Source organism: Chrysemys picta, chromosome 1 (genome assembly GCF_011386835.1).
Source record: "Chrysemys picta bellii isolate R12L10 chromosome 1, ASM1138683v2, whole genome shotgun sequence".
Lineage (NCBI taxonomy): Eukaryota > Metazoa > Chordata > Testudines > Emydidae > Chrysemys > Chrysemys picta.
This window is the reverse complement of record NC_088791.1, coordinates 244208643-244223569: the sequence shown is the minus strand read 5'-3', so window position 1 is coordinate 244223569 and position 14927 is coordinate 244208643. Positions and strand designations below refer to the sequence as shown.

The following is a 14927-nucleotide window of genomic DNA, read 5'->3' as shown; positions in this document are numbered from 1 at the left end:
AAAGGTTTCTCGTAGACCAGGCCTCTGAACAAAATAAGCTATACCAGCAAAAGGACTTTTTTTGCCAATATTACTCCTAACTGACATAGCTAAACTGGCAAAAAATGTAAGTGTAGACCAGGACCAAGTTATCCATGATAAACTCTCCCTGAAAATAAAGATAAAAGACACAGAATGAAAAACATCCAAAGAACTATTCCGGGGTAGGGATGAGAATTATATAATCTGTATATCAGAGGGGTAGCCGTGTTAGTCTGGATCTATAAAAAGTAACAAAGAGTCCTGTGGCACCTTAAAGACTAACAGATGTATTGGAGCATAAGCTTTAATAATAATAATAATAGTAATAATAATAATAATAATAATAGCATAAGCTGTTAGTCTTTAAAGTGCCACAGGACTGTTGCTTTTTACATAATCTATATAATCTCTCTATATATACCTATTACTCCTGCTAAGTAAAAGAAAAAACCCAGCACTTCTAAAAGGGTTACATTTTGCTTTATCTAGACTCATTTAAAAATGTTACATGTTACATAGGCTCTAAGGATTTTATGCAGTTGAATTGACGGGAAAGATTTGGTGTTACAGAACACTAGCATGCATCTGAAACTTTCAGTCTTGAATGGATTTCCCCCGTTGCTTTTAAAGTTCTTTATCTTCCTTGCGAGACAACCCTCCCACCTTTGACCAGGGAAGACAGGGTGGAGCAGCTATAAAACCACAGTCTGGAAAAAACTCACTTTGCAGAACTAATTCAAAAATTGTCTGTGCTGGGTGGGACAGAAAACTCTGTTGAGGAGGAAAGACTACCTAGAGAACTTGACTCCAATCACCTGGAAAACTGACACACTGCTGCCTCAGCAGACATCTAGTCTGATCCGGGATACTACTGGCTCTGCACTGTGCTTTGAAAGAGTCTTCAAAGAAGACAGCTGGCACAAGATGGAGCAGGATGCCGTGCCAACTATCTACAGTGTAGTATTTCAGCTTATCGCTCATTCCTTTGAAATACCAACCTCAAAATAAAACACTTCATCAAACTGCGGATTGTTCGTCTTCTTTTTAACTTTAGTCTTTTTGGCTTCAGATCTGCATGGACATAAAGAAAAGTGAACATTAGCAGAAGTGTCTGGTCCTAATGAGCAATTACCAGAACGCAGAAGTAGCCTATTTGCTTTGATTTGTTTTATAAATTCCATGCAGCATGCAACGAGGCACACCTCTTTATGGGGGAGAATATCCCATGCACACGGATTTCATAAATCAATTAAGTATCCACAGTTGTTATCCACATACTGAAATGTGAGCTCTTGGGCCCCAATGCTGTAAGTTGTTCTGTCCAAGAACAATTATTGGGCAATTATTAGACAATGGAAAGGACTAAGCTGCATGCTTCTGAAGACAGGAAGCAAAAGAAAACTGATGGGTGATAGACAGTGTTGTTTGCCTTCAATTCCCTAGCAGGTGGAATCATAACAGTTCAGTTATACAGTTTAATGGGATTTTTTTTGAAGGGGCGGGGGAAGAGGCATATTTAAGACAGTCAAGACTGATGAGCCAGCCAAACCTCATTCCAACTATAATTTTAGTAATACTCAACTGGCGTCATTTAAAAAGATTTCACTTATCAAATACAGTAGTTAAAAACAACTACTGAATAATATAACCCAAATACAGTACCACCTGTGATGAGCACAATAAGATACCTGATCAGAGAATAAGAAGATGGACCAATCAACCTTCAAAGACTGCTCCGCAGCTGAGACAATGATTTGTCAAGAATGTCTCTCATTCATAGCACCCCCCCCCCACTCCTCCAAGTTCCATTGTAAAATACTATGAAGTATCTGTGTCATGAGTTTGAGGTCACCCAGAATAAGAACTCGTGAGATGATTCCCCTGATAAGCAGGAGCACAAATTGCCACTGACATGTTGAATAATATAAAAAATTGAATGATGGAATGTGCAAATTTAACCTCAAATTTAACATGACTATGTTTACAGTTAGGCTGAACAAGACTGGTGCAGAATAAATAATTCAATAGACGATATTGTGTAAGACCCGTTCTGCAGTTTTATCCATTCTGGCGGATCGTTATACCCACACAGATTAAATTACAGGATCGAGCTGTGCATAGCACTTTCCACAGGTATTAAGGAGCTGAACTACATAACTGAGAAGACCCCAAATGTTCAATTTCATATTGGAATAAAGCACAAGTAAAAAGCTGTTATGTATTCATTTTTCCTCTCTTCCCCTCCCCACTACTGCAAAATGGACAAGCAATTTGGTTGAATACTGACCTCCAACTGCCAAGTGAGAAGCTACACAAATTAAGCTTGACCACAAATTATATACTTTTTAATGTTCAAAGCTTTAAAATAAGCAAAACTGCAATAAACCTCAAGCGACTTATAGTTGATTATATTATATTATATAAATAAAGTAGCAATGGCCAAATAAATCCTCTATCGATTTTAGAATGCAGATTTCTAATAAATAAAAACCCAAACCATCTGTTATGAAGCCTTACAAAATGGAAGCTCTTCAGTTTTCAATACTTGCCTGTTTGGTCCTGCTAAGGTAACTGTGGCATAGGGATCACATTGTCCATTCACTATTGGGAGGCCTTTGCATTCTAGAACTCTGAAAGAAGAACAAAAGAGAACCAGATGAAATAAGAGGAGCTTGAAGGAACAACAAAAGTTAGTGTCTTCTCATTTTCAGAATGCTCCTTATTAAGGGATACAAATGGTGCATGAACCTGTATCCTTTTTTTGTCTTAGACCAAAAAATTGTTTCCCAGTTTAAAGTAATACCATCATTAAGGTCAGAAGCCAACATTAAACTACAGAAGAGTCTTAATTTGAAGGTCTCTTACAACACCCGACATATCAGTAACAATCAACATTTTATGAAAGTAGCTACTATAGATATGGAGGACACAGCGACATTCATATGAGAGTTCATATCAATCACTGTTTACTTGTACATGTAAAAAAAAATACTGTTTAATATGAGAAAAGACTGCAGAAAGATCCTGGTATCAGACAAATAGTTTCACAGTGTTACACGCACAAAAGCCTATGTGCTTTAACAAAATTTAATATGCCAGAATACATAGCCAATCATGACAAACCCATCTTTTCCCAAGCCAGTAAAACATCCTAATAACGAAACTCAGAAAGAATGAACAAACATGATTTTCAGTTCTGCTTTCCAGAAGTTAGTGATGTGATACCAAAGAGACAGAATGCAACTAGAATGGTTGAGTCACCCTGCTCTGACTTCCTCCAAGCAAGGAATCTTTTAAGATGAAAAATCTACAGCTCTAACTTCCATGTTCCCACCCCACCCAAAGTGGGAACTAATATAAGGTAGTGTAGTTTCAGGTTTCACAATTTAAAAAGCTCTCAAGGAATGTAGCACTTATTGGTAAAAAAGGCAAAACAGCCTCTAGGATTCTCCCTTCTGCAACAACTTCCTTTTTGAGTAGGTGAGTTTGTTGATTTGGGGGGGGGGAGGGAGGGAAGACTAGGAATAAATCTAGAAAGTGAAGTAATGAGGGATGGGTGAGCTGAGGAAGCTCATGTTTGAAATGCATAGAGAAGAGAGAGGCAAAAAGCAGGAGTTTGATCCATTTAAAAGTACTTCCTTCCCTTTGCAACTGGGTCAAATTACACTCTACCATGTGTCAATACATAATCCTGGGCTTACTATAGTTTTGGAATTTAAATTTATCTAGGTTGTTTTTGTTTACGGTGTGAGTGTTGTTTATATTTATTTATAACTTTTGTTTGCAATATGAGTATTATGGGTTATATTCTCTAGTCATCTGTGCAATGGAAACTCTTGTGCATACACACAGGACTCTCCATCGCACAGATGACTACATCAGCATAATCTAAAGTAGTTGGTGAAGTGGAGAGGGAAGATGGTAGGTTAAATAGATGTCATTTCCAGTTGAGGGACGATGCAATTTTTATAAATGAACACGTGTTTTCACACTGCAACTTGGCAAACATTGTATCAGTTCTAATGAAACTGTGTAGTACACTGATGCTGCTTTAGTCAATGAAAATCTCTAAGGACTGGTCTACATGGGAAAGTTATATGTTATATATATATATATATAAGATAAGATATCGATGTAAACTGATATGGTTATACACCTCTACCCCGATATAACGCGACCCGATACAACACGAATTCGGTTATAACGCAGTAAAGCAGCGGTTCAGGAGGGGCGGGGCTGTGCGCTCCGGCGGATCAAAGAAAGTTCGATATAATGCAGTTTCATCTATAACACGGTAAGATTTTTTGGCTCCTGAGGACGGAGTTATATGGGGTTAGAGGAGTACTGATAAAATTCCCTATGTGGACACACACTTATTCTGGAATAAGAGCGTAAGAATATAAGAACGGCCATACTGGGTCAGGCCAAAAGGTCCATCTAGCCCAGTATTCGGTCTTCCAACAGTGGCTAATGACAGATGCTTAAGAGGGAATGAACAGAACAGGTAATTATCAAGTGATCCATCTCCTGTCACCCATTCCCAGCTTCTGGCAAACAGAGGCTAGGGACACCATCCCTGCCCATCCTGGCTAATAGCCATTGATGGAACTAGATAAGTTCATGGAGGATAGGTCCTTTCTGAATTCTGTTATAGTCTTGGCCTTCATAACATCATCTGGCAAAGAGTTCCACAGGTTGACTGTGCGTTGTGTAAAGAAATATTTCCTTTTGTTTGTTTTTAACCTGCTACCTATTAATTTCATTTGGTGACCTCTAGTTCTTGTGTTATGAGAAGGAGTAAAGAACACTTCCTTATTTACTTTCTGCACACCAGTCATGATTTTATAGACCTTTATCATATCCTCTTAATTGGCCGACTCTTTTCCAAACTGAAAAGTCCCAGTCTTATTAATCTCTCCTCATATGGAAGTTGTTCAATACCTCTAATCACTTTTGTTGCCCTTTTCTGAACCTTTTCCAATTCCAATATATCTTTTCTGAGATGGAGCGACCACATCTGCACGCAATGTTGAAGATGAGGGCATAATATGGAATTATATAGAGGCAATATGATATTTTCTGTCTTATCTATCTGTTTCTTAATGATTCCCAACATTCTGTTTTCTTTTTTGACTGCCTCTGCACATTGAGTGGATGTTTTCAGAGAACTATCCACAATGACTCCAAGATCTCTTTCTTGAGTGGTAACAGCTAATTCAGACCCCATCATTTTATATGTACAGTTGGGATTACATTTTCTAATGTGCATCTAATTTGCATTAATCAACATTGAATTTCATCTGCCATTTTGTTGCCCAGCCACCCAATTTTGAGAGATCCCTTTGTAACTCTCTGCAATCTGCTTTGGACTTAACTATCTTGAGTAGTTTTGTATCATCTGCAAATTTTGACACCTCACTGTTTACCCTTTTATTCCAGATCATTTATGAATATGTTGCATTTAAACTAAATGGGGGGAGGGATAGCTCAGTGGGGGGGAGGGATAGCTCAGTGGTTTGAGCATTGGCCTGTTAAACCCAGGGTTGTGAGTTCAATCCTTGAGGGGGCCGCTTGGGCATCTGGGGCAAAATCAGTACTTGGTCCTGCTAGTGAATGCAGGGTGCTGGACTCGATGACCTTTCAAGGTCCCTTCCAGTTCTAGGAGATGGGATATCTCCATTAATTTAAAATTTAAATTTAAACACAAAAAAGGGCCATTTACTGCAGAATAAAAATGTCCACACAGGGAGTTATACCAGTTTAACTATACTGGTATAATTATACCAGTATAACAGAAAACTTTCCCATGTAGACAAACCCTAGGTACAGGTGCCGGCTTCTAATTTTCCCCGGGGATGTTCAACCCCCTGCTCGGCTCCAGAACCCGCCCCCACTCTAACCCTTCCTTTAAACCCCATCCCCGCCCTGCCTCTTTCCGCCCCCTCCCCCTCACAGTGCCTCCTGCACGCCACGGAACAGCTGTTCCGCAGCCTTCAGGAGGCACTGGGAGGGTGGTGGGGAGGAGTTGATTGGTGGGGCTGCTGGCAGGTGGAAGTGGGGGGGAGGAGCTTGGCTGCTGGTGCTAAGCACCCACTAATTTTGGAGCGCCCATGGAGTCGTGCCTATGACCCTAAGCCCTTCTGGGCAGGACTGTCTTTTTATTTGCATTGTAAGATACCCAATATACTTTATTCTTACTATTTTTCCAGCACCTCAATGTACAGTTTACTATTGTACAAAAATAATGCTAAGTTTGTGACAATTAATAAAAGAAAATTCAAAGTTACAGCTAATGTTCTTTAACTTTATCCACAAGCGTAGGAATTTGGAACATATGGTATATAATATCACATGCTGTTTTACGGCAGAATTCCTGTAAAAGATATATATAGAGAGAGAGTTTGGCCTTAATTTAAACAACCCAGCAAAAATGAGGAAATTTTTCAAATCTTAATGTTATTAAATAACAATTCCCATGGAAGGACAAATTTCATATTTTGAACCAAAGCCAAACACAGTACAGTTTTTAAAATACCAAACCAAACCTTAAAATATTTACTCCTAGGCAAAATCTTTATATGGTTCTGAATACTCTGGCGAAACTGAAGTTCAAGATCAACAGAAGCCGACACCTGGCCTAGAAGGAGATACCTGCTGGTTTTATTTCTGCTCTGCGCTATGACCCTTTTACGTATGCACCTTCTGTATAGACAAGAGACTTAAGAAGTCCTCTACAGGTCTGGCTTAGCAGCCTGCCAACACCCCAGAGTGCTGCCATATAGGAGCTGAATTCGAGCCACAAATTCTGCGCTGAGCAAGTTGGAACTGGAAGACTCCTCTTACCCCCACAAATCAGAGAGCATGCGGAGTGGTTCCTCTGTCTAGAGGAAGTAGAAATAGGGGTGCATGTTTGGTTTTAGCAGGCTTAAAATAATTCCAATCACCTACAGCAAGTTCTACTTTTTAAATTCGAATAGCACAGATATTACTAAAAGTGTGACCAAACCACATTCCTAATTGAACTGAACAATTATTAAGGGGAGAAAAGCCTACTCCCACTCAAAACTATGTACCAATGACAAACACATGCCCGCTCTGCTTTCCCTTAAGGATGGCCAAGAAAATGAAACGCCATCTCAAGAGGTTTATCTCAGGGAGCAGATTTTCCACTGTTCATGAATGGATCATTTCCAATCCAGCTCTCCTGCAATACAGGATGAAATATCAGAAGTCTAAGATGAAAGCACACCTGTGGGCGTATAGAATATTCTGCCCCTTTTAGTAGGAGTACTTCTTCTAAAAACCATGAAGGCAGAGCTCCGAGAGGTACTTGAACAGTCAAGATGAGTTTGAGTTCAAGTGTAAATGTTCTGTTTCTTTTGTGTGTGCAGAGGGAATGAGAAAAGCAAAAACAACCTTGAAAGAAACAATATGTAGAAAAACAGGAAACAGATGCTGACATAAGCTGCTCCAATGCCTCTCAGGTAATTTAAAAGCAGTTAACATCTAAGGACAGAGAAAGTATGCAACAGACTCGAGTTTCTGATTTGAGGGAGGGGAAAGGAAGCTTGAAGCGAAGCGAATTGTTGCTCCCACATTTTGTTGAGCACCAATGAGAGATGCAATAAAATTCAGCAACGCACAACAGGGTTAATTCACAGCTTTAGTGCACGCTCACCAGCTGTGGAAAATTGTTGTAACTGCAGAACTGCTTTGAATTATGGGCCTCTTTCTTTAGTCACAGGGAAGTTGTCAGGTAAATGAACAATCCCACCTCTACCCATTGCTGTAATCCACAAGCAGCAAAGGTGTGAGAATGAATAGCTGCAACTTTGTTCTAACAATCACATTAAGATCTGATTCTGCTGGATAAAACATACCTGTCTAAAAACTACACAGAACACCCCTTCGCTTCTTCTATAAGGGAATGATGGTGGCTGGGCACCAACTTAAAAAAAACAAACAGTCAAAAATGAAGTGCTTTTACTTTATTTGCAAAATTAACATTAACATTACTTATGAGTGCTAGATTAATGAATGGAAATGACAAGTTAAGCAAGGTATTTGTACCCAACACAAGTTGTGTGACTAAAGAGACCCAAACACAAAATGTCTGGCTGCTGCTGCTAGAACCTTTCCAGTCCAGCTGATAGTTACTGATCATTGTTAGAGTCTATAGCTCAGCCGATAGTGACTGAGCCACCCCTTGGAACGACAGAAGTTGGGCTCGAGTGGAGTTATTGGTGAGAAAACTCTTAATGCAGCTGCCTCACTATTTTCTGCTTGTGGTTTATAAAATTAGCAGGTTTCAAAGAACAAGAACAAAACGATTTCAGCTTTCAGTGTGGTTCAGAACCTAAACCGTTGCAAGGGCAAATTCCCTGAAGAAAAACATATATACACCCACTTTAGAAATAGTCCCCGTTCTTTACACTGAGTGATACTAAAATGCATGGGGATGGGAAGGTAAAGGAAGGATAAACATTTCTGAACAGAAGACAAAATAGCTCACATTTGACAACATTAATATTTCTGCTGCGTGTGGGCTTCCAACCATGAGGTGTAATCACTACCAATTGCCAACAGAATAGTGAATGGTGCTGCTTATATAGAGTTTCCCTATGCCGTGAATCATTCAGCAGAGCTACAAAAGGCAGGTTAATCCAAGCATGTAGACTCCCCATCCCTTCCTTAAAGGAAAATCAATTATTTGAAAATGACATACCTTTCTCATTATTCAAGGGTGCATGTGTGTGAAGGAAAAGAAAGAGCAATATTCACAAAGTAGTTCCAGTTTGAGACATTAGGTGAAATCCTGGCTCCATTCAAATCAATAGCCAAACTTCCCTTGACTTGAGTGGGGACAAAATTTCACCCACTATTTTAAATGTGCACTATCTTAGCAGGGAAAGGGCTGCACAGTATTCCTTGTTTCCTTCACAAAGTTTTCCATATGAACATCTGGGAGCCTCGGGACACTGAGATTTTTACACACAGAATGCATATCATCTTCAATGGCATGGCATGTCAACCTGGTTTCAACTTTTGGCTTACTAGTGAAGTAAAGCCAGATGAGCTAGGCAAATACTAAAGGCAATTATTCTGATTTTTCTCCTAAAAAACCCTAAAAATTCCATATTAAAAAAGAAACAGGAGAGAAATCGGGAAATGCCAATGCTAACATTACAAGCCAGCTTTAGCTCTGCCCTCCTTGTTTGTGTGCATTATGACCTAAATTCAGCAAAGTCCTTTACCATGTGCCTAACTTTAAGTGAAATTTTACAATGCTACAGGACAATATAATCGTTGGGAATCATTAAGAAAGGGATAGATAAGATGACATAAAATATTACATTGCCTCTATATAAATCCATGGTACGCCCACATCTTGAATATTACGTGCAGATGTTGTTGCCCCATCTCAAAAAAGATATATTGGAATTGGAAAAGGTTCAGAAAAGGGCAACAAAAATGATTAGGGGTATGGAATGGCTTCGATATGAGGAGAGATTAATAAGACTAGAACTTTTCAGTTTGGAAATAGACGACTAAGGGGGAATATGACAGAGGTCTATAAAATCATGACTGATGTGGAGAAAGTAAATAAGGAAGTGTTATTTACTCCTTCTCATAACACAAGAACTAGGGGATACCAAATGAAATTAATGGGCAGCAGATTTAAAACAAACAAAAGGAAGTATTTTTTCACACAGTGCACAGTCTGTGGAACTCCTTGCCAGAGGATGTTGTGAAGGCCAAGACTATAACAGGGTTCAAAAAAGAACTAGATAAATTCATGGAGGATAGGTCCATTAATGGCTATTAGCCAGGATGGGCAGGGATGGTGTCCCTAGCCTCTGTTTGCAAGAAGCTGGGAATGGGCGACGGGGGATGGATCACTTGGTTACCTGTTCTGTTCATTCCCTCTGGGGATCTGGCATTGGCCACTGTCAGAAGACAGGATACTGGATCTTTGATCTGACCCACTATGGCTGTTCTTATGTTCTTAATACACAAAGACAGGGTGACCATATTTCCCGATGCAGAATACGGGACACCTGGTAAAATTACTCGTATTCAAGAGACTTCAGTGGCAACCAATCAGAACTATGTAGTACAAACGTTAAAATTAACATCAAGTTGACTGAGCCCCTGTTAAGAAATTCTGAGTAGTTAGATTACACTGCTCTACAGCCAAAATGCTTCTGAAATAAATGTAGTCAAACTTTACTAATTCTGGGTCACTGAGAATGAAAATGATGCTTAAAATTGTTGATTGGCTCTAGTTTTCAAGATATGCTATTGGGTCAGTATATACGATCCTTGACTTGGGAATGGCGGAGGATAAGTGAGTTATAAAGGGAAGGGAACTCAATTTAAACCAGAAATGACTAAAATACATCTTTGACTGGATCTATGAATAAATCTATGACTGGGTTTGGACAGTACTTGCTTTTTAGGCAAAACAATGAATGATGCAATCTGAAGCTGGTATTGCGTCATACATGATATGAATTGCATCATGTTATTCCTAGAAGTCATGGATGATGCAATCATAACAAAGTTTACATCACTCTGCTGAACAAATTGCCCTATATCAGCTCTAGAAATCATACAGTGTCATGCTCTCTTATTTGTCAGTGTTTGATTTTGCAAAGGGACACATTTCTGTTTAGCCAAAGTGAGCAGAGATGCCTCGTGCTTGTGTGAACAGTGCAGATAACATCTGCTATGTTTGTGGTAAAGTGATTTTTGCATCACAAAAGTGCAGTATAACCACTATGGTTAAGAAAGCCTATCACCTTTCTTTTGGCTGCAAAATTGGAGATCAGGACAAGAGGTGGGCCCCACACATATGCTGCAACACTTGTGCAACAAATCTTCACCAGTGGTTGAACAGGAAAAGGAAATCTATGCCTTTTGCAGTGCCAATGATTTGGAGAGAGCCAACAGATCATACCAGCAATTGTTACTTCTGCATGGTGCCTCCAGTTGGGAAAGGTGTGTCAAAGAAGAAAAAGTGGACCGTGCATTATCCAAACATCCCATCAGCTATACACCCAGTACTCCACGGAGAAGGACTGCCGGTTCCTGATGCACCAGAATCATTCTCACTTGAGTCAGACGAGGAAGAGGAAGAGGATGAAACTTCTGGTCCTGAACCATCAATGTCACAGGACCCACATTTTCTCCCATCCTCCTCCTCTGAACCACACCTCATAACACAAGGTGAACTGAATGACCTTGTCAGGGATTTGGAACTACCCAAGAGTAAGGCAGAGCTGTTGGGCTCCAGACTACAGCAGTGGAATCTCCTGGCAGGTGATGTTAGGGTTTCCATGTTCCGTGACCGTCAAAAGCATCTTGTCCCATTCTTCTTCATGGAAGGTGATCTTGTAGCCTATAACAACATCGATGGTGTGATGGCAGCCCTCAACATCGTTCATGATCCAGATGAGTGGAGACTGTTCATTGATTCATCGAAGTCGAGTCTTAAAGCTGTTTTACTGCATAATGGCAATGTTTTGCCATCAACTCCAGTTGGTCATGCAGTCCATATGAAGGAAACCTATGACAACATGAAACAACTTTTGAGGTGCATAAACTATGACCAACATCAGTGGCAGCTTTGTGGCGATTTGAAGGTTGTTGCTCTCTGGCTTGGTCTGCAGACTGCATACACAAAGTACTTCTGTTTTCTCTGCGAATGGGATAGTCGTGCAAGAGATTCCCACTACATCAAGAAAGATTGGCCACTCCGACAGTCATTGGAGCCTGGGAGGAAAAGTGTTCAGCATCCACCACTTGTTGAATCAAGGAAGATTTTGTTACCACCCTTACACATCAAGCTGGGTCTGATGAAGAACTTTGTCAAGGCCATTGACAAAACACAAGCAACTTTCAGGTACCTCCGTGGAAAATTTCCAAGGTTAAGTGAAGCTAAGATAAAGGAATGTGTCTTTATTGGTCCTCAGATTCGTGAACTTTTTCGAGATGATGCATTTGACCATGCACTGTGTGGCAAGGAAAAGACGGCATGGAAAGCCTTCCAGTTAGTGGCAATAAATTTTCTCGGAAACAACAAGGCAGACAACTACAGGTTGTTGGTGGAAAACCTCCTCAAGGCATACAAAAGCCTTGGTTGCAACATGTCACTAAAGATACATTTTTTGCACTCTCATCTAGATTTTTTTCCCACCGAACTGTGGAGCAGTGAGCGACGAGCACGGCGAGCGATTTCACCAGGACATTGCAACAATGGAGAAACCCTATCAGGGCAAATGGAGCCCATCAATGCTTGCAGATTATTGCTGGACAGTGACAAGAGATGCTCCATTTAATGAATACAAGAGACAAGCCAAGAAGCGCCGAGTAGACACTGAATAGGACTAAACTATGTACATAATAGATTTTTGCCTTTTGTTTCATAATAAATTTTATTTATATAACCCTTTTGCTGATTTTTAAAGTGTTACATAAACAGGACAGCTGAAATATTATCATGTAAAGCAACCATAAACACATGAAAAGACCTAGGTTTACAAGTTATGATTAAAACTCTACTATCTACACAATATACATAGACATAAAATGTAAAAACTTAAATATCTTAGAAACAGTAGCCAATCAGTTGTTTTAATTGTCATATTTGAATTCAGCACATCAAAATACATAATAAATAGCACATTTTATCTCTGAAGCAGACGACTTCTCAAAAATTGTAGACCAGTGTTATTTTTATTCACCTTCTTATCTTTAAGGCTTTAGGGTTCACAGGGGAGAGGTGACACACACACCCTTCCCCCCCATGGAGAGAGGTGACACACACACCTGGGGGCTGCTGTGGAGCCTGCAGGTCTGGGCTGCGAACAGGCTAGAAATGGCTTCCCCCACTCCAGAGTTTAGCCAAGTGGCAGAGAGGCTTCCCCGCGCCAGCACTGTGTGGGGCTTTGGCACATGCAGGGCTCGGCTCCTCCTGGCCAGCGCCTCGGGCCAGAGGGTCTTGGGCTTTCCCAGGGTGCCGGCCCAGCCAGAGGCAGTGGGGGAAGGAAGGAGCATGCTGGCCAGGCTGCTGGTGAGCTGAGCGCTCTGACCAGGGGCTGGTTCTCCGCACAGCGCTGGGAATGGGATGTGCCCCGCCGGGGAGATATGGAGGAGCAGCGGGGTTAGGGGGGCGAAGGGGCAAAGCAGAGAGAGGACAGCGAGAGGGGGAGCCTGTAAAGGGCAGATTGGTGGGCAGCAGAGTTGACACACAGCTGACTGCCGCCTGACACATGCCCACACTCATCAGCCACCACAGCTCGCAGCCAGTGTCGGCCAGAAACGGGATGGGGAGGTGGGGCCCTGCTGGCGGCGGCGGGGGGCTGCACGACAGACCAGCAGGAGGAGCAGTCCGGCCCTGCACACTGCAGCTTCAGTCAGCCACCAGCCTTGCACACCCACCCCCATCGTCAGCCACTGGACTCCCCCCCCACTCACCGCTGGTGGGTGGGCAGCTGGCGAGCAGCAGGACCCTCCAGTACTGATTGGGAGGTGGGGGGGGGGGGGCAGAAAATACAGGACAATTTGCCTGTTTTTAAGAAAAAGTCGGGATGTTTGCTGGAGGGCTTAAATACGGGACTGCCCCTTTAAAAACTGGACATCTGGTCACCCTATACAAAGACAATGCATAAAGTATAATGAATAAATAAAGTGCTAATGTAAGAGAAAAATGAGTTAAGACAAAGTTATTAGGAAAGAAGAATCAATATTACATTAAAACCACAACAACGAAATCTGAAGCATTTTTAATTAAATTAAATGCAAAAGAAAAATAACACCAACACTTGTATAAGTCTAACCTAACCCTATTTCACTGAAGAGATGTCCTCTAAAGTGGACTTTTTCCAGAGTTTCATTTTGTAAAACAAGAGTTTAAGAATTTTTGATTCACATGGATTTTTTCCCCTCATTTTTCTGCTGCTAATAATATGAAAACCAATGAGAGAGGTCTCCACATTGTGGCTCAAAACACCAAGGTTGGCTCCTAACAACAGCTTTAGAAAGATATTTTAAAAAAATGCACACAGGACCATCTGGCATGCTAAATAAAGGAAGCAGAATAAAAACTGTGTGTCAACCATACAGTTCTCGCAGGACAGGAAGTTAATTCATTAGCAGTTTAATCATTTTATGAGTCAATTATAGAAGAGCTGTAAGCTCCCTTAAAGACAAATAAGAATAAAAAGCTATTCTGTAGTGTCAATATAAAAAAAATCTAGTTAAATTATCTTAGTTGAAGACACCTCAAGGCCATTAATGAGGACACATGCAGGAACACACAGATGCTTAGTGGAATTTTAAACATGTGCACTTAATGACCATTACATCTGCCTTGGCATCAGTACTACATTTTATTACATGGAATAACAGTTCAAGCATGAGAGAGCAAAGAGAAATTACTGGTGAGGAGAAGGAAAGATTTTTAGAAGAAGCAGATTTTCAGAGGAGACAGAGACCCAAATGCAGGTAGCAGCATGACAGAAAGTGCAAAGCAGAGTGTGTGAAAAGAAACAAAGGGAGTAGTAAGGCAAGAGGAACAGAAGCAGCATACTGAATGAGTAGGAGAGTAGAAGGGAATAGATCCGAGATGTGAGGAGAGATGAAATTATGTAGGGCCTTGTAAGTGAAGTGAAATATTTCCAGCTGGATGTAGGAAGACAGGAAACCAGGTATTCAAGGAGTGGGTGACCTGAAAAGAGCCACTGTAGTGGCATTTGGGATAAAATGGTGTGGTTAGTGGGGAATGTGAGAAGAGAGGAGGACAGAATGGAGATGGTTATGATAAACAAGGACAGAGATGATCAGAGAGCCCAGACTGTGGGGATAGTGGATTTGGGCAATATTAAATAGAAGGAATGAGGGAC

The 14927-nt window shown here is 40.9% G+C and overlaps 1 protein-coding gene across 3 annotated transcripts in view; it reads right to left on the bottom strand.

Annotated features, from left to right (window-relative positions):
- RASA3 (RAS p21 protein activator 3) overlaps positions 1 to 14927 on the bottom strand; it is a 270976-nt gene that overhangs the window by 36843 nt on the left and 219206 nt on the right. For all 3 annotated transcript variants that reach the window (XM_005295914.5, XM_005295912.3, XM_065580990.1), the window contains 2 exons: positions 2571 to 2651; positions 1020 to 1092 (listed from right to left, as the gene is read on the bottom strand). In XM_005295914.5, the coding sequence (XP_005295971.1) occupies positions 1020 to 1092; positions 2571 to 2651 (154 nt within the window). The remainder of the gene's footprint in view (positions 1 to 1019; positions 1093 to 2570; positions 2652 to 14927) is intronic.